Raw genomic sequence first — 27,244 nt, 5'->3', positions numbered from 1 at the left:
ACACGGGTTCGAGCCCTGGTCCAGGAAGATCCCACATGCCGCAGAGCAACTAAGCCCGTGTGCCACAACTACTGAGCCTGTGCTCTAGAGCCTGTGAGCCACAACCACTGAGCCTGCATGCCTAGAGCCCATGCTCCGCAACAAGAGAAGCCACTGCAATGAGAAGCCCGCGCACCACAACGAAGAGTAGCCCCCGCTCGACACAACTAGAGAAAGCCCACACACAGCAATGAAGACCCAACGCAGCCAAAAATAAATAAATACATTAAAAAAAAACCCCAAATCAGAAATTCTACAAACAAACAAACAAACAGAAAAACACCTGAAGACACTTTTTTAAAGGTGGCAAACATTACTTAAAATGTCAGGAAAATTTACAATTGATATGAAGAATGATTATTCTGAAAAATGTTTAAATGTTTTTAAAGGGTAAAGGGGTAAAAGCCTTAATTGTCTGGAAGTTTTCTTTATTGGAACATTGTTCCCTTATTGAATGACTCATTCTTCCCATCTTCTTGGCAATAATATTATAGCGTTCTAGTCATACAAGCTCCAGGAAGTTGTATGTTGGAGAAATCACAAAATTTAAGAAATTAGATTTACAAATCAATTCTCTCTTCTTTTTAGAAATGAGTCAGATGACTAGATTCCAAACTTTAAAACATTAATAAAGTATTTATGCAGTCACAGTGATAATCCCTTCTATTAGCAATATGAAAACTCTAGCATAAAGAATGCTATATCACCATATTTTATAAACATATTATAAAATAGCATGCCCTTTTCATCTCGGATTTAGATATTAATAGCTGGAAGCTGAATCTACACAATTCTAAAGAATCATAAAAAGAAAATAGTATTCTGAGAATGAGTGTGCACTGGGGCTCATCAGTGTTACAACATATCTATAAGGAGTTTTAAAAAATTAATAAACTGAAACCTCTGGGAGACCAGAGGTGTTATCTCTGACACCCCGCAGCAGTAACAGAGTCCAACAGGAAGAAGAAAGACTACTCTTCTTTCCTGGGAAGGTCTCAGCCATGAAAAGCATGGACTTTTTGTTTAGCCCTCACGACTTCCTCTTCCCCTCTATAAAAGCCTTCTCCTCCCCTTGCTGTGCAGGGGCTTGCACGTGGCTCGCCCTGGTTGCAGACCCCAAATTGCAATTCTCTGCTGATCCTGAATATACCCATCTTTCCTGGAGAAATACCTGGCAGTCTATTTATTTCTGATAAACAGGACATATCTGCATTTTTAAATCGCTGATTATCATCCAGATCGTTAATACTATCTAGACAACATTAACATAAACATTTTCTTAGCTTAAATGCTGTTTAGTAAAGTTCTTTGGTTTTAACTGGAAAGAAGGAAGATTTTCCTATTTAGATATCTTTATTATGATTTTACTCTCAATCAGTTCACATTTTAGAGATAAGGTTGAGATCCAGAGAGGTTAAATTACATTTCACATTCACACATCTAACTAGCAGAGTGGCAAATGGACAAAACATCATTCTTATTTTTCAATCCACTGTGCTTTGGAGGGGTGCATAGGTAACTAAAGAGGATAAAATTTTCAGAAGCACTTTGCAGGACAGCCTTTGCGCTTTTCTTTCAACCTCCAAAAACAGACCATAACATCCAAAGACGACCATACTGTGAGCTGAAATTACTATTCTAAGATTGTAGCATTTATATAAACAATTTTTTTGAAAAAGGCAGAGATGCTTAGGTCAAACATTTGATAAGCAGATTAATTACATTCTTCCTTGGTTGAGCCCTTGTGTTTGGTGAACTAGAGTGTAAGTGGGCATTGTATCAAGATATAAATAACTTTTCACTTAAAAAAATTATTTTGCCAGTGCAGTCAGCTTTATAAACAGTGAATTTACACTTTAGAAAATCGATTTTGTGGTTTTTATTGACGATAAAATAGTATCCCACAGATTTCATATGTTCCAAAGTTTTTCTTTGGCCCAATTTGATGTAATATACACATTCAGATGCCTATGAGGGTTATTAATACCTTATTACATTTGTCAATAAAATTTATACACAAACCTTGCATTTATCTAAAAGAAGACGTACTTGGCGTTACAAGCAGCTTTACAAAAACCCTAAGTGCTATATAGAGATTAAAAAGGGAAACAGTGCATGCTGTGGCTGTTAAGCATTTATCATTAGAATCTCCCAACAAACCTGTAGAGGAGTTACTTTTTTAATGGTTGGAGAAACGGTGGTAGAAATGGATTACAAAACTTATCTCAGGACACAGAGCATTTCACTGTTTTAGAATATAAATTAATGTCAGTTCCACGGGTTTTGCTAGCAACTTAGTACATGATTCTCAGATATTGTATAAGCTGAATTTTTTTCTGGCTAAGTCTATGGAAATATTACTGTAGTTAGTATTTTATTATTTTATATTTTACTATTAAAGTGTTGCTAAAATATTAAGTATTTTGACATTAGCTGGAAATAATCCATTATTTTAAATGAGTGAAAATTAATAGTTTTTTTTTAAATTTCCTCATGGAATTTGAAACTTAGTTGTAGATTTTGAAATTATGTACTCATGTTTTAAAATAATAATGGTTTGTTTTTCCAGGAAAATTAGTCCAAAATTTTACAATCATTTAAAAGAAGACATAGTGGCATTAGACATACAAAAGGTATAACAGCATAGTAATCTGTAACAAATTACTAGAATTTTTGAGTGATAATGTTGGCCCTGACATTTCCACAGTGATAGAAAGGCCACCCTATGATCTATTGTTTCTATAGAAATTTATCTGAAATTCTTATAGATTAGATTTCTGTGAGTTCTAAAATTTTCTCTTAAGATTTTTCAGAAAAAAATATTAAATTATCTTCAAAGGTATCAAGTTTTATGAGGAATGTACCTTATTAATAAGCTATCTTATTTTTTGCATCTTGATAATCCTACACTTGTTAAGATTCTTATATAAACTAATTTTAAGAAATTGTGTAAGGAATCTCACTTTGTTCCCTTGGAAAGAGCTTTGCAACATCATAACAACTCTTTCCTAAAGGAAACACTGTATGATTCAGTGTAGCTGAAGATAACTGCTAATAATTACTGTGCTCACAGCACACTTAATCTTGACTGTGCCATTTTCTCTAGAAAAGAAATAACATTTAATAGTTTCTAGTTTTACAAAGAGTAAGGAAATTAACCTCAATTTGAACAAGCAAAAGGATGTCTTAATCTCTTAATCCCAGAAATCTTCCTGTGTTTTTTGTTTTTTGTTTTTTGGTGTTTTTTTTGCGGTACGCGGGCCTCTCACTGTTGTGGCCTCTCCCGTTGCGGAGCACAGGCTCTGGACGCGCAGGCTCAGCGGCCGTGGCTCACGGGCCCAGCCGCTCCGTGGCATGTGGGATCTTCCCAGACCGGGGCACAAACCCGTGTCCCCTGCGTCGGCAGTCGGACTCTCAACCACTGTGCCACCAGGGAAGCCCTGTGTTGTAAATAACAAAAAGATTTCCTTACGATCATCTGACTCCAAAATATAATATTAATATATCTGTAGTATGTAAAAGGAGGTACCGGTCTTGCAAGGCCACACGATGTACAAGGAACTCATAAGTGTCTTACCAGGCATTAGAGACATGAAATATTACACTCTTTAGTTTTTCCTTTTGTGTGTGTGGTAAAACATACATAACATGAAGTTGACCATTTTAATGATATTTTTCTATTCACGTGTTATAAACATATTTAATAATCCAGGACTCAGCAATTTAGAAAGTTAATGTCTTCATAATATCACCCCCAATGTAACTTAATTTCTTCCAGAATGTCTTCTTGGCATGCCCTAGATGTCCATAATATATGCAGAAAATAATGAATTCATACACCTCAACTTGTTTGAGTTCTTTTTCACTTGATAATATATCTATATATATTTCCATATATGTCCTTTTAAATTTTTTTTATTTTATTTTTTCTTTTTTTAATACTTTACTTTTTGATTTTTTAAATTTACGGAGTAATAGTCAGCAATAAAAAGAAATAGACTATTGATTCATGCAATAACATGTGTGAATCTCAAAGACATTATGCTGAGTAAAAGAGCCAGACTTAAAATTTTTTATTCCATCGTCATAACACTTAACATGAGATCTACCCTCTTCACAAATGTTTAAGTATACAAAATATTGTTGACTATAGATACAATGTTGTACAGCAGATCTCTAGAGCTTATTCATCTAGTTTAACTGAAACTTTATGCCTATTGATTAGTAACTTCCCTTTTCCTCCTCCCTTCAGCCCCTGGAAACCACCTTTCTTTTCTCTGATTCTGTGAATTTGATTATTTTATATGCTTCATAAAACTGGAATCATGGAGTTTTTGTCTTTCTGTGACTAGCTTGTTTAACTTAGCATTATGTCTTAAAGATTCATCCATGTTCTAGCATATTGCAGAATTTCCTTCTTTTTTAAGGCTGAATAGTGTTCCATTGTATGTATATACCACATTTTTATATCCATCCATCTGTTGAGGGACATTCATGCTGTTTCCATCTCTTGGCTATTGTGAATAGTGATACAATAATATAGAAGAGCTAATATCTCTTCCAAATCTTGATTTCAGTCCTTTCAGATAAATACCCAGAAGTGGGATTGCTGGATCATATGGTAGTTTTACTTTTAAATTTTTGAAGAACTTCCATATTGTTTTCCATAGGGGCTGCACCATTTTGAATTAACACCAACAGGATGCAAGTGTTCTAATTTATCCACTCTTTTGGTTTTTGTTTTGCTTTGTTTTTGATAATAGCCATCCTAACAGGTGTGAGGTGCTATCTCATTGAAATTTTGATTTGCATTTCCCTGGTGATTAGTGACTTCAAACATTATCTCATATACCTCTTGGCCATTTGTATTTCTTCTTTGGAGAATTGTCTATTCAAGCCCTTAGCCCATTTTTCAACTGAATTATTAGGTTTTTTGTTTGGTTTGTGTGTGTGTGTGGTGGGGTGGGGGGTGGTTGTTGTTTTGTTTTGTTTACTATTGAGTTGTAGGAGTCCCTTGTAAATCTACCTCACTCCTTTTTTTATTAGTCGTGGTATGCAACCATCGCCACTGTACATTTCCAGGAAGTTTTAATCATCCCAAACAGAAGCTCTATACCCATTAAACAATAACTCCCATCCTTCCTTTTTATTTTTACTATTAACTTTTAGATTCAGTTATACTTCTGCTTGCTATCAAGTAGTAGTTGAATAAATTAGTAGATATATCAGTAAAAAAATGGAACCTAAGATTGTGTTTTATAGTGCCTTAAGGTGCTACCCAAGATCCTTGTTATGCTTTGCAGGGCAATATTTGTTAGTCTAAGCTTTCTTCATAGATCTTATATAGATTTATGGTAATCATGATTTTTTTATTTTATTTCCTTGAGAAGGCAAGTAAAAATATAGGGACTTTTTATAAGATACTCATGGCAACAAAGAAATACCATGTTACTGTGGATTAATTATAAAGATGAAAGTCTATTTATTTTTGTTATAATATAATTTTAGACTTTATCCAGGAGATTCCATTTCATTTCTAACCAAAATGTAAGGCTATTGTGATTAATCCATCTTTGACTATTGTCTCATAGGTTGTTTGAAATTATAAGTATGAAACAAAATCTCATTTTTATCTATTTTGGACTGTTATTTGTTGGCAATTTGTCATCACTGCTTATGTTAAAGAATGAGTTCACTTAAGATATAGAAGCCATTGTTAAGGGACATCTCTAAATTTAACTTGATTTCAAATAATTAATCAAAATTATACATAAAATATTAATGTTTCAAATTTAACTAGAGTTAGGGCTTCTTTCCTCTCAGTCTATTTATGCCATCACAGTATTTTTTTACTGTATTGAACATTCCAGAAAGAGTGATTTTAAATTCTGTTTAATTCCTGGAACACCAAATAAATATGGCATTGGTGCACAGTTACAGCTTAGTCTATTTCTCAAATAAAATGAATAAAAATTAATCAGATATCTACATAATTTGCCTTTGGCCACTGAGATTATCAGTTTAAAGTCTCTTTTCTATCTTAACTCTAGTCAAGATTGATTTATTCCTTTTCAAATGAGACTTGCTTAGAGACTGAAGCCAACTATTGCCTATTATCATTCTTATTGTTGAAATCTTTCCCTCTTATTTCATAGGGATGAATTATTTTTAACTTACAATTTAACAACAAAAATATGAAGGAAAGAGATACACATTTTACTGGTATAATAAAGATTTTATTCTTAAAAAATAACTTTAAAGTATTAACCCAGAATCTATTAGCTAGTAACGTTTCTAAATTGGTTCAATAAATGATTAACTTGTATTTGGAAAATATTCAGATAATAAAATAAACATGTTGTATGTGGCTTCAAACACACAAAAATAAAATCATTATAATGTTTTACTTTCAGAAAAAAAGTGTATGTCTCAGATACACAGTTTAGAGACTGTGTTAGTAAATATTTTCCTAAGTAATGTGCAGATTAAGAGGACCATTTCATAGAAAAGTGTACATCATAGAAAAAAAACAAATGCTAGTGATCCAACATTGTAACATTAATCAGTGAATGGTTGGATGGATGGATGGACAGGCACCAGTTACTTATAGAGCTCCACATGGAGAGAAGAGTAATTACACTCACAGTGAGGGCTGGAGAACATGTTCTGATGTTACCTGGCTCCAGCCTCATCTTCAAGCTCAGGAGGAAACACAAGCTGTTGCACCAAGAGGGAACAATTCTCTACTTCAAGGAACATTTTCTAAATGTCTCTTTATCTGGTGTTGTTAATGAAGTTGGTGTTCTAGTTTATTAATTATTGTAGTTAACAGGGTTATCTTAGTCTGTTTGGGCTGTTATTAAAAATAATACCATAATGGGGTGGCTTATAAGAAACAGAAATTTACTCCTCGTTGCTCTCGAAGTTGGGAAGTTCAAGATCAAGGCACAGGCAGGTTTAATGTTGTATGTGGTCTGCTTTCTGGTTCATAGATGGTACCTTCTTAGCTGTAATCTCACATGGCGAAAGGGGCAGTGGAGCTTTCTTGGGCCATACAAGGGCATTCACCCCATTCATTCATAAGGACTCCATCCTCCCAAAGGCCCCACCTCCTAATCACCTTGGGGGGTTAGGTTTCAACATGAATTCTAAGGGGACACAAATATTCAAACCATAGCTAAATCTGACCCAAGAATTAATCTTTTTCAAAGTACCGAAGAATAATAAAACATTCTGAATAGTATGGTGGCCATGGAGATAACAAAACGGCACTACATTAAGAATTCAGAAACCTGGTTTTATTCCTGACATTTACTGAGTAGTTGTGAAACTTGTATAAATGAATTTGCCATTCTAAGCCTCTTTTCTTCATCTGTGAAATGAGAGAATTGAAAACTATTATCTCTGTGATGCCCTGAGATCTGAGTGTCTCCCTTTGGACTAAGTATATGTTAATTTCCCTTGGATGATCCAAAAGACACTTTAATTGCCTGTTGGGTCACCCTTATAAACATAATTCATTAACGTATTGTACTGGTTGGGGATTAGGGTAAGGAAATCCTCTTTCTTAAAATTATATGACTCATATTTATTCTATGTAAATGACTTTCAGGGCTTATGCTAACAATTATTTTTAATATTGAATACTGTATTTCTATATAGTGCTCTTGAGAGATTTTCTTCCACTAGTTTTGGGTTTGTAGCTGCAACCTAGTTTGTTATGGCATTACTCATTTATAGTAACACCCAATCACACAGCCACCTGACTTCCAACTATCTTAAGTAGGTCATTCACAAAGCCAAAAAATAATTAAGCTAAAACACTCCTGAGTCTTAGGGAAATAGGTGTCAACATATAGGTATAAGAAGTGTTTGCATAACTGAATCACAGTGCTGTATATCTGAAACTAACATGATATTGTAAATCAACTATACTTCAAATAAAGAAATAAATTTTTTTTTTTTTAGAAAGGAGTGTTTGCATTTCTTGCCTTCTCAAATACTTAATACCTTTTTAGCTGGTTTTACCAAAAGCCTTTGTTTCTAGTTTAGTTTGAGCAGGCAGTCTGACAAGTAAGGCCTTAAAGGTCAGGTTGCAGGTGATCATGTGCAAAACAGACCCCTAACTATTTGGCAAGTTATCATTTAAAATATATTAGATCACAGAGAAAGGAGCTAGAAAAACAGCAACAGCAGTAGGCAAGGACAATTTAGTGGAAAGCCAACAGTACCACATAATGAGCCTCTGAAATGAGAAATGAAGCAGAAGCCCAGGGAAAAAGCAATCCAGAAATATGGAAAAATCCTGGCAGTAACTACTGTACTATGTATAGTATAGGAAGTGTTATTTATTCATAATGATTACCAAGGGTCATCAAGAACAATTTAAATTATGTTCAGTGTGCTGTATTTACTCTGGTCATGAAGTAAAGGGTTTGAGAAAGATTTAGAATTGCAGAATTCTAATGTCGTTTGTGCAGAGACCTTTAAATTTGAGATTTTGGGGGCAATAAAGAAATACCTTCATGTTCCTTTGTAGTTAAAATTTTAATATGTTTATATAAGTACCTTAATTTTGTGCCCTTTTATATTTGAACTTCTTTGGCCATATTTCATAGTGTCCTTGTTTGTGCCAGTGCAGGAAATTGTTCCTAATTAGGTTGGACATAAGGCATTCTCTTCAGTCCATGGGAACATTTTTTCCTTAAATTTTACAAGACCTAGTTCAGAAGCCATTTTTAAATTTAACACATTTGTTTTTAAACAAATTAACCAATGCACAAAGTTTCAACTAATCTGAACTGAAGAATGGAAATTAGGTTCAAGACAAATGAGAATGTGGATAACTATCCCGAAATCTTAAGAGTCTTTGAGTTATCTCTTATGTGTTTCAATTTATTCATTCCTGGTTTCTGCCATTTTCCTTGATCTATAATTGTTCATTTTTGCTGAGCACTTTCCTTGACAGGGAGGTTACAGCTTCACAAGGCACACATTTATTTTGAAATATTTTAATTTTATGAATATCAAGCCATCTATTAATTTGGCATCTCTCTCTCTCTCTCTCTAGCTTCTAGCCACAGTCCCTAGTTCTGCCAGGGACAGCAGAACACAATGCTAAATCAAACCCTTTCTTTCAAATATTTTCTTTTCCAGGAAGGCATGCCCGCTTTTCTCAACAAGTCCTAGTATGCATATTTTTTTCTCACATTACAAATTTCTGATTGCTTTCTTCTTGTTTTAGACCAGTAGCTCTCAACCTGGGCTGAACATTTGAATCAACTAAAGTCTTTTAGAAATAATGATGTCAGGAAGCTGCAACATATTTTCACTGGCTTCATTAACATTATGGGACACATAATCCACAGAAAACATGAACACGTGTTCTGTGTCTGAAGGACATGGTTCAGAGTTTCAGCTCTTCAGTGAAATAATTGTATGTCCTTAAGCATGTTTTTTTCCCTCCTGTCTCAATATTTTCATGAAGATATAAACATAACCATGTCTGCCCACCTACCTCATGTGGTAGCTGGGAAGAGCAAATGTTCTTTGTAAACTATAAATCATCATAGAAATGTTATCACTGTTATTATCATCACCCAGTAAATTTTAAAACCGTAGATTGCTTTCTAATAATTCTTATTGTCCACATGTCTGCTGACTCAGTAGATTCTCTGACTTCTGTAGCCTTTTCTTTTCTAGACTTGAGATAGTCTTCCCCTCTTCATTATTTACTTAAGTGAAAATCAAACAACCACAGGACTACTCAACAGATATACACATTTGTGGAAAGTCAGTAAAAAGAATAAAATGGAGAATCTAAGTTATTAAATGGACCACTTGGCTTAGTCATCATTCTACTCTCTTTTTATTTTTTTCATACTATATACACATGAAACAATATTTATCTTTAGCATCCTTATGTGCTTTGTATTTAGCTAAGAGCACCATTCCACAGTCAAGAGAAAAATTTTCGAGTCTTTGCTCTGTCACTAACAATCTTCTGTGGGCTGACAGAGTTGTAGAGAAAGTACTTGGAAAAGAACAATGCGGTGTATAAATTTAATAAATAGTAAATATTAGTCTGCTTTAGGAAAAGAGCAATTTATAATCATTAACACCTTCAAATACCAAGAAAAATCTATGAGGTTCTAATATTTAAGCATTCGATTTATATTCTCATTTATTTATAACCTCCAACTTCCTCTTCCTTCTTCAAAGACTTGATGCTAAAGTGCAGAAGAGATGTGAAACAATTTATATTTCAACAGTTTTCCTAATGAGAACTATAATATGCTATTGGAGATGTGCTCAGTGTTTTCTGAAGCACTAAAAATATCTGCTTTACTATAGAAAAATATGAAAGTGCTGGAATATTATTTTTAAATTGGGAAAATTGGGAGTCTAAATGAGTCATGTGTTATAGTTAACACTTTATTTTAAGGTAGTTTGCTGATCCCAAGTTTATTTTCATTTTCAGGGGTCTTATTCCATTCTGTTTTTTTTTAATTTGACAATGTTAGGAAAATATATTTGTTATTAAATAAATGTGTGAATAGTTCTGTTTTTCACATTGTGGTATTTTAACATACTCCATTAGCAGTGAAATAGACCCACATGAATAGTGTTATATTTTTAAAGGAAAGATGAATCTCATACCATTTTAATTTTTCTCAAGTAAAAATTAGCTGATGCTGTTTGAATTCCACCCAATGAAAGTAAAATTCTAGTCAAACATTGAATCCTCTAGCATAGTATATTGTGTTGCTGTCACTGTTGTTGTTACTAACTTGAAAACTTAATTTAACAAAATTCAGAGCTAAAATTATCCATTCCTGGAGGTTCTCCTACATTAGCCTTAGCTCAACTTGAGCTATAATTAAATTTTGTTTTGCTTATGATCCAGAATGATCAATTAAGTCAATGATTTTCACACTTCTTTACCAAGTACAATTAAAGTATAGAGAAATTTAAACACATAGACTAGAATGTTTGGAGTATAAACTAAAGCCACTTGTCTCAATATGAAAATTTATTTAAAAATTCAGATTTTACAGTATATTCTACAATTTATCTTATTTTAGTATTACAAGGCTTTACATTTCTCACCACTGAAGAAGACCAATGATTCAGGAATATATGATATGTAATTCCACGTCTTCTCTGATACTCTTGTACTCTTTTCTGTACTTCCAGGTTTAAGGTACCATCAGATTGGTTCAGGGAGTAAGGAAAATGATACTAGGAGAAGCAGCAGGAGGCCATATGGACTTGTAGATCACTGAAAGATTTCAGCTTTCACTCTAGGACTGGAGTACTTGGAGGGTTTTAAACGAAGACCAGACTTTAAATATGTTTTAATGTTTTAAAACAAACCAGGTTTTAGCATGGTCAGACTTACCTTTTAGAAGGACAGTACTAGTTACTGGCTTAAGGATAAATCATAGTCAAAAGTTAAAGCAGAGACTAGTTAGAAGACTATTGAAGTCAACTACATAAGAGATAATGATGACTTGGACTAAGTCTGTAAGAGTAGGGATGAATAGATGAATATATTAAAAAAGCAGATCCAGGAATATGACTCAGCAATTTAAAATTTTTATTGATATCTTCAACAACAGGAATGTATTTCAGAAACATCATGCTGAGTGAAAAAGTGCCAGATGCAAAAGATTGCATGTTGTGTTATTCCATTTATGTATAAAATTATCGAAAAAGCAAAATAAATGACAGAGAACAGATCAGTAGTTTTCTAGGACCAGGGGTGGGAGTGTAGGATAACCACAAGGGAGAATGAGGGAACTCTGGGGAGTGATGGGAATGTTCTAAAATGTGGATATGGCAGTGATTGCTCATGGAAATGTATACTTAAAGTGTGAATTTTATTGTATGTAAATTATACTTCTGTAAATCTGTAAAGAAAAATAATGTGCATCCAATAAGATTTGCCTACAGAAGTGGTGTATTCGAGAAAAAAATATGACAAAGCCAACTGCAGTGTTTTTGGTCCCAGCTACCGGTAGGAAGTCATCATTATCTAACAGGCAGAGACGAGGTGTATATATAGTAAAATGAGATTTTGGGGGAGATTTTAAGCTTTGGATGTGTTAAATGTGAGATCCTTATTACACATCCAAGTAGAGATGCCAATTAGGCGATTGGACATATAAATCTGGATTGAAAGAAATCTAGTCTGCAGGTATACATTGAGGACTTCACTCTGTATAAATGATATATATAACTTAGATCCAGGAAACTAGGAAAAAGACAATTTGTCTGTCAATGAATGTTGACACAAACGAGAAGGGGGCACCGGCATAATTTCCAAATTCCTCTATCACCTGTCATTTCTATTTAAAATGTCTATAACCCACTCTAGCTGCCCAGCTAAACTATAGGAAAATGCCTGGCTAAAAAGATACTCATTAGCAATGACTACTGATTGAATGAATATACCTCCTTAAGATCATTCAGCACTGAGAAGTAAAGAAAAAAGAAAAAGATCAAACTAGTCTCATCATCTTGAAGTTTCAGATGATTTTGAGTAATTACCATTTGAGGCCATGAATACTTACCAAATGAAACAGACTCTACTTCTATCAGAATAAATTACCAAAAACTCTTATTGATTATTAGGAACAATGCAAACCCCTGATCCCTTTATGATTGAGTGGAACTGGATTGGAAACTGCTTCACTTTGCTGGCTCTGCTCACCTGTCTTTGACTATGGTTATCTGATGACCCATAGGTCCATTTATTGGATCTACTTCTTCACTTTGCTTGGCCAATAGCAAGCCAGTTAACACATGTGTCTTGACTCATCTTCATATTGTATCTGATGCCACTGACCTTGTGGTAGGTCCAATATTTTAATAATCAGCTACTTTCATCTTCAACTAAGATGTTTCCCTGGCAAGCATACTTTGTAGTGTCCTGCTAAATAGTTCTCACTTTAATAGGGCACTTGTGAATTTATGCTACTTACATTGGAAGTCTTTGTCATCTGTCACCACTTCAGGAAACAATTTGGAACTTATGATGTTGGCTTGGTTCTGGAAAGCTAGTCAAATTTTATATCAGCCAAAGAATATTTGTTTCATAATGTTAGAGTTAATAAAGTTTGGAAACTTTTCTTTTATAAATTCCATGACTGGTTTTCTGAAAGTGTTTCCTTTCCCTTGATATTATTATGCATGATGTTGGTTTGCTATCAGACTCAAAGCAGTATCAATAGATATTATTAAATCATGGCCAGTTTGTAATTCTACTACTGTTGTTCAATGTGAATTACATATATAAATTTATATTCATAAATCTATATTTCTGCATGTTGATATATATGTATATGAAGAATACAAACATACATATACATGTGTATTTTCTTTTAATATCAGTTACCAATACGCACCTTTTGTTAAAGGCTGGGCCTTGCTGAAACAAGACCTCTATGCTTTTTCTCATTCTGCAGTGCTATACTTAGCACTTTTTTTCTAATAACATCTCCTTACTCTCTGATAGGTATTTACCAAAAATTATGATAGTAATTATGTAATGTAACTTCTCCATTGGATTAAAAGAGATATTAAAATTGTTCCATGGTAAAACTGACAACTGATCAGTACTCAGGTCTGAAACATGGATTTTGACTGGTTGTGCTTATTTATGTGTGTGCTGCTTCATTGCTTCTTAATATGACATCATGTCAGACTTGATAAGTACTGTAACATCCATTTCAATCTTGTTTTATATTATGTACATAAAGAATATTATGTTTTTCTCTTTCTGACTTACTTCACTCTGTAGGACAGACTCTAGGTCCATCCACCTCACTACAAATAACTCAATTTTGTTTCTTTTTATGGCTGAGTAATATTCCATGGTATATATGTGCCACATCTTCTTTATCCATTCATCTGTCGATGGACACCTAGGTTGCTTCCATGTCCTGGCTCTTGTAAATAGTGCTGCAATGAACATTGTGGTACATGACTCTTTTTGAATTATAGTTTTTTCAGGGTATATGCCCAGTAATGGAATTTCTGGGTCTTATGGTAGTTCTATTTTTAGTTTTTTGAGGAAGCTCTATACTGTTCTCCATAGTGGCTGTATCAATTTACATTCCCACCAATAGTGCAAGAGAGTTCCTTTTTCTCCACACCCTCTCCAGCATTTATTGTTTGTAGATTTTTTGATGATGGCCATTCTGACTGGTGTGAGGTGATACCGCATTGTAGTTTTGATTTGCATTTCTCTAGTGATTAGTGATGTTGAGCATCCTTTCATGTGTTTGTTGGCAATCTGGTATATCTTCTTTGGAGAAATGTCTATTTAAGTCTTCTGCCCATTTTTGGATTAGGTTGTTTGTTTTTTTGACATTGAGCTGCATGAGCTCAATATCAAAATTGATACAATATCAAAATTGTAAATTTTGGAGATTAATCCTTTGTCACTTGCTTCATTTGCAAATATTTTCTCCCATTCTGAGGGTTGTCTTTTCATCTTGTTTATGTTTTCCTTTGCTGAGCAAAAGCTTTTAAGTTTCATTAGGTCCCATTTGTTTATTTTTGTTTTTATTTCCATTTTTCTAGGAGGTGGGTCAGAAAGGATCTTGCTGTGATTTATGTCATAGAGTGTTCTGCCTATGTTTTCTTCTAAGAGTTTTATAGTGTCTGGTCTTACATTTAGGTCTTTAATCCATATGCTAACACATATGTATGGAATCTAAAAAAAAAAAAGGTTCTGAAGAACCTAGGGGCAGGAGAAGAATAAAGATGCAGGCGTAGAGAATGGACTTGAGGACACGGGGATGGGAAAGGGTAAGCTGGGACGAAGTGAGAGTGGCATGGACATATATACACTACCAAATGTAAAATAGATAGCTAGTCGGAAGCAGCCGCGTAGCACAGGGAGATCAGCTCGGTGCTTTGTGACCACCTAGAGGGGTGGGATAGGGAGGGTGGGAGGAAGATGCAAGAGGGAGGAGATATGGGGATATATGCATATGTATAGCTGATTCACTTTATTATAAAGCAGAAACTAACACACCATTGTAAAGCAATCATACTCCAATAAAGATGTTAAAAAAAAAGATACCCATAAAAAAAAGAATATTATGCTTTTAATTTGTACAGAAGGAATGATATCTTTGCCAGAATTGTTCACTTTTGAAAAACAAATTAATACAAAGGAGTGTAAATTTTAAGCATTGTAAAAGCTCCTTTCTTCACCAAATATGTCGCTTCTCCATGGTAATTTCTTGGTGAGTCATTAGTTCATTGTCTTCTTTTAGTTATTCTGAGATAATATTTACTCTTAGTAATTGTTGTGTTTCCTCAGATATTCAGTTGCTTTAAATTTGGAAACTATGTACAGTGAAATGGAAACACTTGTATTAAAAACAAACTAGAGAGACTTTCAATGTAAATCAAGCTATTACTAATGCTAAGAAATATTTTGACCAGAAATACTGAAGAAAAATATCAGTGATATTTAAACAATGTCCTTAGTTTCAAACTATTAATCTTTTTAACGCACTTATGTATGGCTTATGTAAATAATTTATTACCCATTTGTAAAAGCTTAAAAAGTTGGTTGAGGGTGGTGGAACCAGGATATTGGAAATACACTATTAAAAGAAATGTTCAACTCTTCATTGCAAGGTGACTAGATCTTCCCATGGCGGCCCAATGTAACTAAACTTGCATTTTTCCATTGAAGAGTCACACACATACACATACACACACAGGACATAATGTGACAACAATCAATACACCTAATATTTTTAAAATTTATACCATTTGAATCACTTTAGCCCAAATTATAAGAGCTGCAATCATGGGTAGCCTGTAAGGTTCAACCTTGGGGTGACATATAACCTCTAGATTTATGACTAACAAGCTTTATGTTTTAGGAAACACTTTGTCCTTCACCATCTAATTTTTAAAAATTAAATGACAAGTCATTTAAATTAGAAGTTAAAGAACTATGTTATGGATCTTTCAGCTGCTTCAAATAAGGCATTTTTTCAAATGGAAAAAACAAAACAGAAGACTAGGCATTTTGTCACAGTGAATAGGTATTTGATTTTCCTCTGCGATCTATCACTAAAATTAAAAAAAGAAGTAAAACAGCTTGACTATTTAACATACATTTGCCTTACCAAAGAAAAATAACATTTTTGCTAGTACTTTAAAAAGTACTTTAAATCTGGTACCCAATCAAAACTGAACAATATATTTTACAAAAAAGGATATTTTTGAATGTATATAACTAATCAATTCAGCAAATATTGAACACTTACTGTACATGAGTAACTGTACAAGAGAATAGATGTACAACGGTAAGCAGACACCTCAAGTTGCTTACCGTCTAGTAGAGAATACAGGCAATTTAATAAGCACTTACTTATTTAATATTTATTTATTTATTTGGCTGCACTAGGTCTTGGTTGCAGCATGCAGGATCTAGTTCCCTGACCAGGAATCGAACCTGGGCACCCGGCATTGGGAGCGTGAAGTCTTAACCACTGGACCACCAGGGAAGTCCCAATAAGCAATTGTGATAGTGGGAAAATAGCCAGGGTATGGGCTTGGTGTTATGAGAACACAAATGGCCCATCTAGTCTAATCTAGATCCTTACTACTGTGATATTCTGGTAACCAGAATAAGCATCACCCACGACATTATTAGAAATACCTAATCTCAGTCCCAACCCCATACATACCGAATGCACATCTCTAGTTAGTGAGATCCCCATGTTATTTGAATGTGCATTGAAGTCTGAGCCAGATATTTGGGGAAAATTCTCATAGGAAGTGATTAAAAATGAACTCCCCTGTTGGTAATATGGTTAGTTTGTGGAGGATAAAGGTAAAATGTGTTGGAAACAGAAAGATGATTGTCCTATAAACCAGATCTATAGCTTAGGCTGATGGTTACATAGAGGAGGTGTGGGGAGAGAAGACAGATGATTTCAATTTTGAGTATGTTGCATTTGATGTGCCCTTGAGCCATGTTTTGAAGGTAGATGCTTAAGGGGAAGGTAGACATGAGTCTAGAGATCAGTAGTTAGTTCTCTACTGGAGCCATTGACTTGGAGACTGGTGGTATATTGATAGTGACTGAAGTCATGCAAGTGGGAAGGATTGCTTAAGGAAATATGTGAGGTGAAAATTTTTTAAAAAGGCCTTGGACGCAGTTCTTGGAAACACCAACATAGAAAGACATATCAACAAATAAGAGTGCAGCGGGAAGTCAATGAGAAGCGAGGAAACAGGAAAATAATACAGATGAAGAAGCTAAAGGATAAGATGCTTTTCTAGAAGGAAGGGATCAACAGTAACATCTTAGTTTGGGTTGTCCTACAAAAGCCTAAGAAAAGGATTTGGATGTAGGTAATTCACTGGGGAGTAATTCCAAGAGGCAAAATGGGGAAACAGGAGGAGTAAGACTAGAGAAAAAGGAAAACCAATGAAGTGTATTTTTATTGAATTGTTTTCTAATGTGAGCAAGTGTAACTTAGTCCTACTGAGACCCTCTGAAGAACCATGCAGAATTCTCCTTAGAATCGTCTTTTCAAAGGTTGGGAGACTGTGACATTAATCGTTAGGCTCAAGTCCCTCATTGGTTGAATGTTACCTACATCTCTCTCCATCCCCAAACTCCCATGCAACTCTAGCTGGAGCTGAGCAAGTTTTCTAGGCTTCTCAGAAAGCCCTGAGACAGAAACCCTTAGGTGGGCTCTCCACCATAATTACAGTTGACATCAGAGTTGGCCAGCTTGCAAGCATAGAGGGGTTGAATGGGGAATCATTAGTGTCTGCTACTAGTGTTCAATGCTGTTCATATAAAAATAAGAAAATCTTTGCAAAGTATCTAGTTATTGGTAACCATTGGGAAATTATGGAAATGTAAGGGATTATTAGTGGAATAGAAGGAATGGAAGTTATAATTCAACATTTAAAGTTTCAATGTAAAGAAGACAATGAGATAATGACTGTAGACCACTCTTTCAAGAAACTGATTGACAAAAGGAAGGAGAAAAATAGGGTGTTAGATGGAGGACTACTTGTGCTCAATTGAGAGCCATTTTTTGAAGACAGGAATATCATGTAGTGAGTAAACAGCACAAACTTTGGATCCAGATTGCCTGGGTTCGAATCCTAGCTCCAACACTAATTAGCTGCATGACTTTACACACATTGTTTAAATTCTCTGGGCCTCAGTTTCATCATCTGTAATATAAACATAACGGTAACAACTCATAAGGTTGTAAACAAGTAAATATGAGTAAACTGTTGAGTTCCTGGAAAATAGTTTGTAATATCCAAGGGTTAGATATTATTTATTATTAATAAAATTATATATTTTATTATTTAAAATATAATGAGTATATTTAAAAGCTATTTGGCTGGAGCCAACATGTATAGAGAACACTGCAGATATAAGATAGAAAGTATAGCAGATAGGGTAATGGTTCTGTGGAGGTATGGGGAGAGGATATTCAAACCCAGTTGAAAGATTAGCTTCAAATGAGAGAAAAGACACTTCTTTCATTATTGCAAGACCAAGAAGGAAAGAGGGAGAAAAAATAGGTGAGTTTCTAAATGAGTTAATACATGTGCTTGTGTGAAGTCTTCTATCTCTCTTTGAAATTTTAGGTAAGGTCATTATCTATGAATGAAAGAATTTGTTGGGGGAGGGAAATAAAACAGCATAGTATGTTTTAAATGGTCCTATTGGAAAATGAAAGAGTGATTAAGTGATCACCATATGTCAATCTGTACTCATTGAATTAAGGATCAAAATCACTTTCTTATTTGCAAACACACACACAGACACACAGGTGTGAGTGCACACACACACACCTAGAAAAATTGCAGTAATAGAGATCAAAGCCATTCAGAGCAGGAAGACACTCTAAAGGATTTCTAAAGTAACCAAGCACACATTTTAACTCTATAATAATGATAATAATGACTGTTTCTATTTCCAGCAGTCATCTATCCCCCTGACCTTTATTCTATAATGGCTAAAATTAACTTTCTAAAAATGTTTTATATGAACAATTTATTTACTTTGTAGTTAAGCATTTTCTTCTAATTGCTAAATACATTGAACTCTCATTACTATTATGGTTTTCAATTACTTAGTTAAGTCTTAATACTCTGACTTTTGGAAAACTTTTTGAAATCTGGCCATTTTTAAATCAAACTATTAGAAGAAACAGAGGAAGAAAGAAAGGGAGAGAGAGAGAGAAGGAAAGAAGGGAGGGAGGGAAGGAGGGAAGAAGGAAGGGAGGGAGAGTGAGAGGGAAGGAGGGAAGAAGGAAGAGCTATGATATACAATTTCCAACTTTTTTTAAATCTTGCTTTTATATTCAAATATAGTTTGTGAAATATCTAAATAGATAGTCAGTGCTAGATTCCATAAATAAGATGGCAAGTGCCTGTTTATAATGGAAGAGATCATTCTGGATGGAAGAATAACCATTTTTATCTGGTAATATTTTCTGTAAGGATTTTAAGATCACCTGTTAGGTTGTAATTTTGATAGCTTTCCAGGTCAAATAGATACATATTCACTATCACCAAAAGCTTTCCCTGTATCCTGACAGCTGAAGAATTCACTGTCTTACAAAGAAACCCATATTTGATTACCCAGCTTTCCAAAAAGATAAAGTAGAATGAAGATAAAAATGGAATTATCCCACTCAAACTTCTGCAGAAAAATATAACTTTGCAACCATCGAATTTTCTTCATGTACGATTAGTTTTTAATTTTGTTTCCATTTAATGTTGGAAGTCAAATTTAGGTGTATTTGGATTCCTTTATCATTATATGACTTAGTCTAATATGACTATGCTGCTTAAAAGAATTTCACAAAATAACTAGGAATCCATTTTTTGCTAAAAGAAACTTTTTCCTCAGTAAGTATGAATTGAACATTTTGCTGTTTACAACACTGTTTTTGAAAATGATTCAATCTGCTGTAAATATTTTAGAAATAGTATTGTATAGCACAGGGAACTCTACTCAGTGCTCTGTGGTGACCTAAATTGGAAGGAAATCCGAAAAAGATGGGATATGTGTATTCATTTAGCTGATTCACTTTGCTGTACAGCAGAAACTAACACAACATTGTAAAGCAACTATACTCCAATAAAAATTAATTAAAAAATAGTACTTGGTAAACTCACTTGCATACAACCTAGCTTTTTAATGTATATATAAAAAGGGATTCATTTATTTTTAAATGTAGGATCAAAATAGCTTCAGTTACCATGTAAATAAATGGCAATATTAAAAATATCTTTGTAAAAATTAAGATAGCTTAGTCATAAATCCAATGATGATTGGCTTAAACATTAAAAATGAAAACAGTAATTGATTATTGGTTTTTGAAAGGAAATTTTAAATATTTTATTTTTATTAATTATTATTTTGTAATTATGTTTAAAATCTACAACATATAATCATTTGAATATAAAACTTATATTAATTTTTTATTCTGTAGGAAGAACATCATTTCAGACACCATTTTTTTTTTTTTTTGTCCGGTACGCGGGCCTCTCACTGTTGTGGCCTCTCCCGTTGCGGAGCACAGGCTCTGGACACACAGGCTCAGCGGCCATGGCTCATGGGCCCAGCCGCTCTGCAGCATGTGGGATCTTCCCGGACCGGGGCTCGAACCCGTGTCCCCTGCATTGGCAGGTGGACTCTCAACCACTTTGCACGTGTTTTTATTAATTTCTGCTATTTCCTAATTGTTATAAGCATTTTGGAATTATAGGAAGGCAGTTTCTCTTTTACAGTCAATAATTTCCTCCTCCTTATAGCCGTGTTTGACATAAAGACTAACACAGATTCAGACAGAAACCACAGATTCTTCAAAGAACAAATTAATCCACCTTAATTGCAATAAGTTAGAGTTAAGAATCTCAAATTTAATAAATTTTCTCTGAATTATAAACAATACTAACCAATAATAATAAAATACAAATCCACAATTTCAATCCATGTGGAAGAACCTCCCTATCTGGTATCTTCCATTGATACCATTATTATTACCGAAAGAAGGCAAAGATCACATGTTTTGTTTCCTTTATCAGAAGAATTTTCAGAAAGTGTGTAACAAACCAGATTTTCAATCAGTGAATACTTGAGAACTTAACTATTTGCAAATACGTTAGCAGAGTCAGTGGTGAGCAAGATAGGCAAGGACAGACATGTAACAATTGCAGGTGCCCTTAGCGTAACTAATGGGTAAACTCAGCATTGTCTATAAGTGTATACCTAGGGACTTTATGTGGCCTAGGGAGTCAGAGAATTCTTCCTTGACATAGTACATTTGAGGAGAGAGTTAAAGGATGAATAGATATTAGCCATGAAATTACGTGGTGGAAAAACATCTCAGACTGAGGAAACAGCATGAGCATACAGCTACCAGGGTAAGTTTAAGAATATGAAAGACATTTAATATACCAGGGCATAGCAAACAAAGGGGAAATGCACGTGATAGAGCAGGAGAGGCCCACATAGGCCAAGGAAGTTGGACTTGATCCTGAAGGCAATGGGAAGCTATTAAAAGGCCTTAAGGAAAAGAGTGACAATAAGCTTAGCATTTTATAAAGATTTCTCGGAACCATTTTCTTTTTTTTTTTTTTTTTTTAGATTCCACATATATGGGTTAGCATACGGTATTTGTTTTTCTCTTTCTGACTTACTTCACTCTGTATGACAGTCTCTAGGTCCATCAAGTGAGAGAGGGGCATGGACATATATACACTACCAAATGTAAAATAGATAGCTAGTGGGAAGCAGCCGCATAGCACAGGGACATCAGCTCGGTGTTTTGTAACCACCTAGAGAGGTGGGAAAGGGAGGGTGAGAGGGAGACGCGAGAGGGAGGAGATATGGGGATATATGTATATGTATAGCTGATTCACTTTGTTATACAGCAGAAACTAACACACCATTGTAAAGCAATTATACTTCAATAAAGATCTTAAAAAAAAAAGATTTCTCTATCTGGATTATGGAAAATGCATTAGGATTGTAAGAAGGCATGTGCAAATTGATGCAGAGAATGTAGTTAGGAAGCTAGGAATTAGTTTAGAGGATGAATAAAGTTACTTTGACTAGATTGATAATAATGGTGATGCAGGGGAAAGGAAAATTATTGAAACTTTTAGCAGGTAGAATTTACATGATTTGACATTATCTTGAGGATTAGGATGAAGGAGTAGGGGATATTAAAGTAGGGGTGATTCAGTTTTCTGGTAAGTGTATCATTTCATGAATATAAAAACAATATAAATGTGATTAAAACTTTTTTTTTTAGACTTTTGGAATTGTTGACATTTACCATGCTATCATTCTAGCTCTGTGCTTTTAACTAGAGTGCGTCAGAGAGACGGTTACATTTGCTGTTTCCATTTTCACTTCTTACTTCTAAACATTTGCAAACTGTTTTGAATTGCCCCCACTTCTGATGTACACACACGGTCCAATGAAAGCACTGAGTGCAAAGACACCAAAAATTTTACTGAACCTAAATCCAGTGGATACTTTTCAATTCCCCTGTATTGTGACATCCCAGATTTTTCAGGAATAAAAGGATGCCTTAAAATTACTTTTTAACTTCATGTATTAATATATTTCTAAACTGAATGCAATAAAATTATGAAGATAAAAGCTCAAAGAATTGAAAAGATATTTGGAATTAAAATGAGTTCAAAGAACTTCAGGAAATATTGGGGAATGTAGAGAAAATGTGGGAAATCTAGGGAAATGTAGGGGGAAATGCAGGGAAAGAATATATGAAATAAGTGATGAGAAACATGGACCATATCCAGCAAAGTGCATCAATTATCCAAAGGCTCAGTATCCAACTAGACTTCAACCTAGAATTCTGTATGCAGTCAAGTTATCAATCAACTTTGAGTTTAACAGAGACATTTTCAGAGAAGAAATGGTTCCAAAAAACTATATCCCACTCAGTATTTCTTAGTTGTTTACTTAGGGATTGGTTCCAGCAACATGAATAACTAAACCAAAGGAAAAACATAGGGTCTAAGAATAGTGAACTCAACCAGGGATGTTGTAAAGAGAAATCCTACAGAAAAATCTCTAAAGAAAACTCAACAAATATTGGGTAGGATGAGAAGGCTGGAAAAAAAAAAAGAAATTAAAATAAGAGCTAATTATGCAAGAAATGAAAATCATTAAAACTCCATGAAACAAAAGGAAATGTCATCAAATGTTCCACTTGGCATCATGATACATGGTCAAAGCAATGTAAACACTTTATGGGTTTGGTAGGTTTAATTACGGGTACAAAATTATAATCCACCTTTATATTATAAAAGTAGAGATGACAGAAGTTAGAAAGTAGGAGTGAAGGAGGGAGTTTGTTACTTTCATGTGGTAAATGTGTCTAGAGTTCTCTGAACAAGAAATAAAAGTATAAATAGATTATGTAAAGTTACAAAGGAGATCAAGGGAACAATTAGCACTAGTGACACAGGTATAGCATGAGAAAGGGGGTGAGAAGATACAGGGAACTGTAAGTAGTTAAACCACTTTGTCATGGCAAAAAGTCAATAAATGATGCCTATTATTAATCCATATAAGAAATAGAGACAGAAGCATATTGCTTGGTGATACCAACAAAACACCTTTTTAAAAATGGTGACAGGGGCTTCCCTGGTGGCGCAGTGGTTGAGAGTCCGCCTGCCGATGCAGGGGACACGGGTTCGTGCCCCGGTCCGGGAAGATCCCACATGCCGCAGAGCGGCTAGGCCCGTGAGCCACGGCCACTGGGCCTGCGTGTCCGGAGCCTGTGCTCCACAACGGGAGAGGCCACAACAGTGAGAGGCTCGCGTACCACAAAAAAAAAAAAAAAAAAAAGATTCTCACCACCCCAAGCAGTGTTTGGGCAAGCACTCTATTGAGAAAAGTGAGCAGAGATTACTTGATACCTACTGGTTTTGAAGAACACTGAATCCTTTATTTGGCCAGAACTGAAAGGACTTTCATCAATGCCGTAAGTGACAGCCCTGTTGTCTAAAGTTGTTTTATTGTTTTCCCAAGTTCAGATGTTTGACAGAGCTCACCAGATTCCATAGATTATACTCATATGAGGCTTTCATTTAAAGGCAAAGGTCAGTGCAACAGAGAAAAAGAATGCCAACAAGCATCAGAGGCCCGAGCGCCTTTCCCCAGCACCCTCCCTGTGGGCTCAATCTCTGGGACCCTGGAGCATGCTGACTCACTGGCCTGAACCACCAAGATCTGTGCAAGGAGTCTTGCTTTGGGGAGAGCTCACCAGCAAAGCTCTCAGTAGCTCTTTAAATAGTCCATCCAAACTAGTCAAACCAAGCAGGCTATTTGCGAATCATTAGTGCAGAAGTTAGCCTGTGGATCTCCAGTGGAGTTTCAGAATCTAAACAGTACCTCAAATATCCCACTGCCCTCTTCTTGGCTAAGAGTAAAAATCAGATACAAAGATGTCTCTAAAAAATAAAGTTTCTTGTAGAAAGGGCCACTGAAACGTCTTTCCTTTGGACCAGCTGCATGAGGGGTCAAAGCAGGCTGAATCTGGGCTTCCCTGGTGGTGCAGTGGTTGAGAGTCCGCCTGCCGATGCAGGGGACACGGGTTTGTGCCCCGGTCTGGGAGGATCCCACATGCCGCGGAGCGGCTGGGCCCGTGAGCCATGGCCACTGAGCCTGCGCGTCCGGAGCCTGTGCTCCGCAACGGGAGAGGCCACAACAGTGAGAGGCCCGCGTACCGCAAAAAAAACCCAGCAGGCTGAATCTGAGGTCTCTAGCTAAGGGTGGGCTACCAAGGTTAGCATACAGATTCTGACTTCTTCAGGAAAAATTAACCCAGTCCTTCTCAAGTATATACTAGAAACCACTTACACACAATGACAGTGACAGCATTGGTGCCTAAATTCAGAATGTCTAAATCATAATCAAGTTGCTTCAGAGATATATATATGCAGGCCTGCAGGCTTTAAATACTTCAGGGAACAGTCTGGTGACCAAATAAAGGAATCTCATGACAAAGTTGTATTTCCTTTGAGAATACTAAACTCTAAAAGGGAATGTCCAAAAATATGAATGTTATGTGTAAGGAAATTATGTAAAAAAATTTGAAGAAATACAATACAATGGGTTGCTGTTTCCCATTAGATATATGTATTATCAATTACCAGTTGTAATTACGGTCATTATAGTCAAGGAGTCCAGTCACCTAGATCTTCTAGTCTGAGCTCTGTTATCAGGAAAAGATTTGAAAAAAATTTTTCATAGATAATATGTCAAATGTGTTGTGTTTAAGCAAAGATTTTTATTCCAGTATCTTCATCCAGTTTTATTACCTACCTTTTTATTTGTACTCAGTTTTATGATCCATACAATGAAACTAATTTTGGGGGTCTAACTGATTTTTTCCAAGTATAGTCTTATGACCAACTGCATTTGAAACATCGAGGGAATATTTCTCAACCTTAAATGTGTGTGAATCATCTGGGGATCTTTCTTAAGATGCAGATTCTGATTTCACAGCTCTGAGGTAAAGCCTGAAATTCTCTTCTAATAAGCTTCCAAGTAATCTCCATGCTTCTATGTTCCTGTTTGATTTGCAGGGATTTTTTTAAGTGCGTATGTATATGTATATGTATATGAGTATGTATGTAAATTTACAAAGGCAGGTACCTCAATGGAATCAATATCTGGAGTTAAGAATGCAAATCTTGGGGTTTCCCTGGTGGCACAGTGGTTGAGAGTCTGCCTGCCGATGCAGGAGACACGGGTTCGTGCCCCGGTCCAGGAAGATCCCACATGCCACGGAGCGGCTGGGCCCGTGAGCCATGGCCGCTGAGCCTGCGCGTCCGGAGCCTGTGCTCCGCAACAGGAGAGGCCACAACAGTGAGAGACCTGCGTACCGCAAAAAAAAAAAAAAGAATGCAAATCTGCATTCCCAAAAGACAGCCTCACCCCAAGTTTTATAAACAATCAAGTTTAAGTACTACTTGTTTAAATGAAATTAAATGTCTAAGTTTCAGCTATAAAATTATGTGGATCTAGTCTCATTCTGATATTTTTCTACGTCCTAAATTGAAGCCTGGCACAGTCTCTTAATTTATAGGGCACGTGTTGCTTGAGTATCTATGACTTGCAAATAGCTGCTAAGCTTTCTGCCTCCAGATTCAATTGTTAATCAGGTCTGATCTTTTGCTATAAAGGTCTAAGATAAGACCTTTTGTACTATCCAGAGTTATGGGATTCTTTCTCCAAATGAAGAGTTAAACAGCAACTTCATACTTCTTTTAGAACTCAGCTCAAAAAAAAATCCAAAAAATAGCATCACATTTTGTTTTCTTGCCTCATCACTGGCTTCTCTGGGGCTGTACCCAGTTACCTCTGAGCTCCTTCCATGCTTCCTCTCTATAACATCTCAGGTCTTTACAGGAAATGTTCACCTACACAAATGCTTTCTACAGTCTGTCACACAGAGTAGGTATATTACAACCTAGTACATTATTTCCTTCCCCTTAAAGGATTTCTTCTTTTTGTTACTGTTACTATTGAATATAGCACAACAAAGTAACAAGACGATTTCTCATACAGCCTAACAATGTTTTCTAATTTCCGTTTTTCCTTTCCTTACAGTATAAGCAAGTGGAACAATACATGTCATTCCATAAGTTACCAGCTGATATGCGTCAGAAGATACATGATTACTATGAACACAGATACCAAGGCAAAATCTTTGATGAGGAAAATATTCTCAATGAACTCAATGATCCTCTGAGAGAGGTAAGATTTATAGTCCTCAGTCTCTGTGTGCATGATCATTGTTTACTTTCTCCTTTCCTGGGAAGTCCTCAATTCTATGTTTTGACACTACTTAAAAGAAAAATTAAAATTTAATGTTAAAACAGCTTGTTTCTTGCCCTTATTTGCCCTTATGTTCTCACATTTACAGGCACTTACGTTAAAAAAAGACTGGAAATTGTTCTTATTATGATTCTCAGGATATCATTTTATTTTCTGTATCCCTAGTTAGAAAGTCCCTTCTTGTGTCCCCATTGTCCATATCTTCCCAGTTTTCCACTCTTTCATCTCATGCTCACCAAACTGTTTCGTTAACTTCTTTTTGATTTCTACTTTCCTCCTATCTTCATTTTCCTTGTT

General features: G+C 35.2%; 1 protein-coding gene across 1 annotated transcript in view; it reads left to right on the top strand.

Moving 5' to 3' along the window:
• Positions 1-27,244, top strand: part of HCN1 (hyperpolarization activated cyclic nucleotide gated potassium channel 1) — a 368,096-nt gene that overhangs the window by 266,676 nt on the left and 74,176 nt on the right. Inside the window, exon 5 of the mRNA XM_029217880.1 lies at positions 26,720-26,866. Coding sequence (XP_029073713.1) covers positions 26,720-26,866 — 147 coding nt within the window. The remainder of the gene's footprint in view (positions 1-26,719; positions 26,867-27,244) is intronic.

The sequence above is a fragment of the Monodon monoceros genome, unplaced genomic scaffold, assembly GCF_005190385.1.
Source record: "Monodon monoceros isolate NGI ecotype Baffin Bay Population unplaced genomic scaffold, NGI_Narwhal_1 Super_Scaffold_12, whole genome shotgun sequence".
Lineage (NCBI taxonomy): Eukaryota > Metazoa > Chordata > Mammalia > Artiodactyla > Monodontidae > Monodon > Monodon monoceros.
The sequence above is the reverse complement of the archived record's forward strand: the minus strand, read 5'-3'. Positions and strand labels throughout refer to the sequence as shown.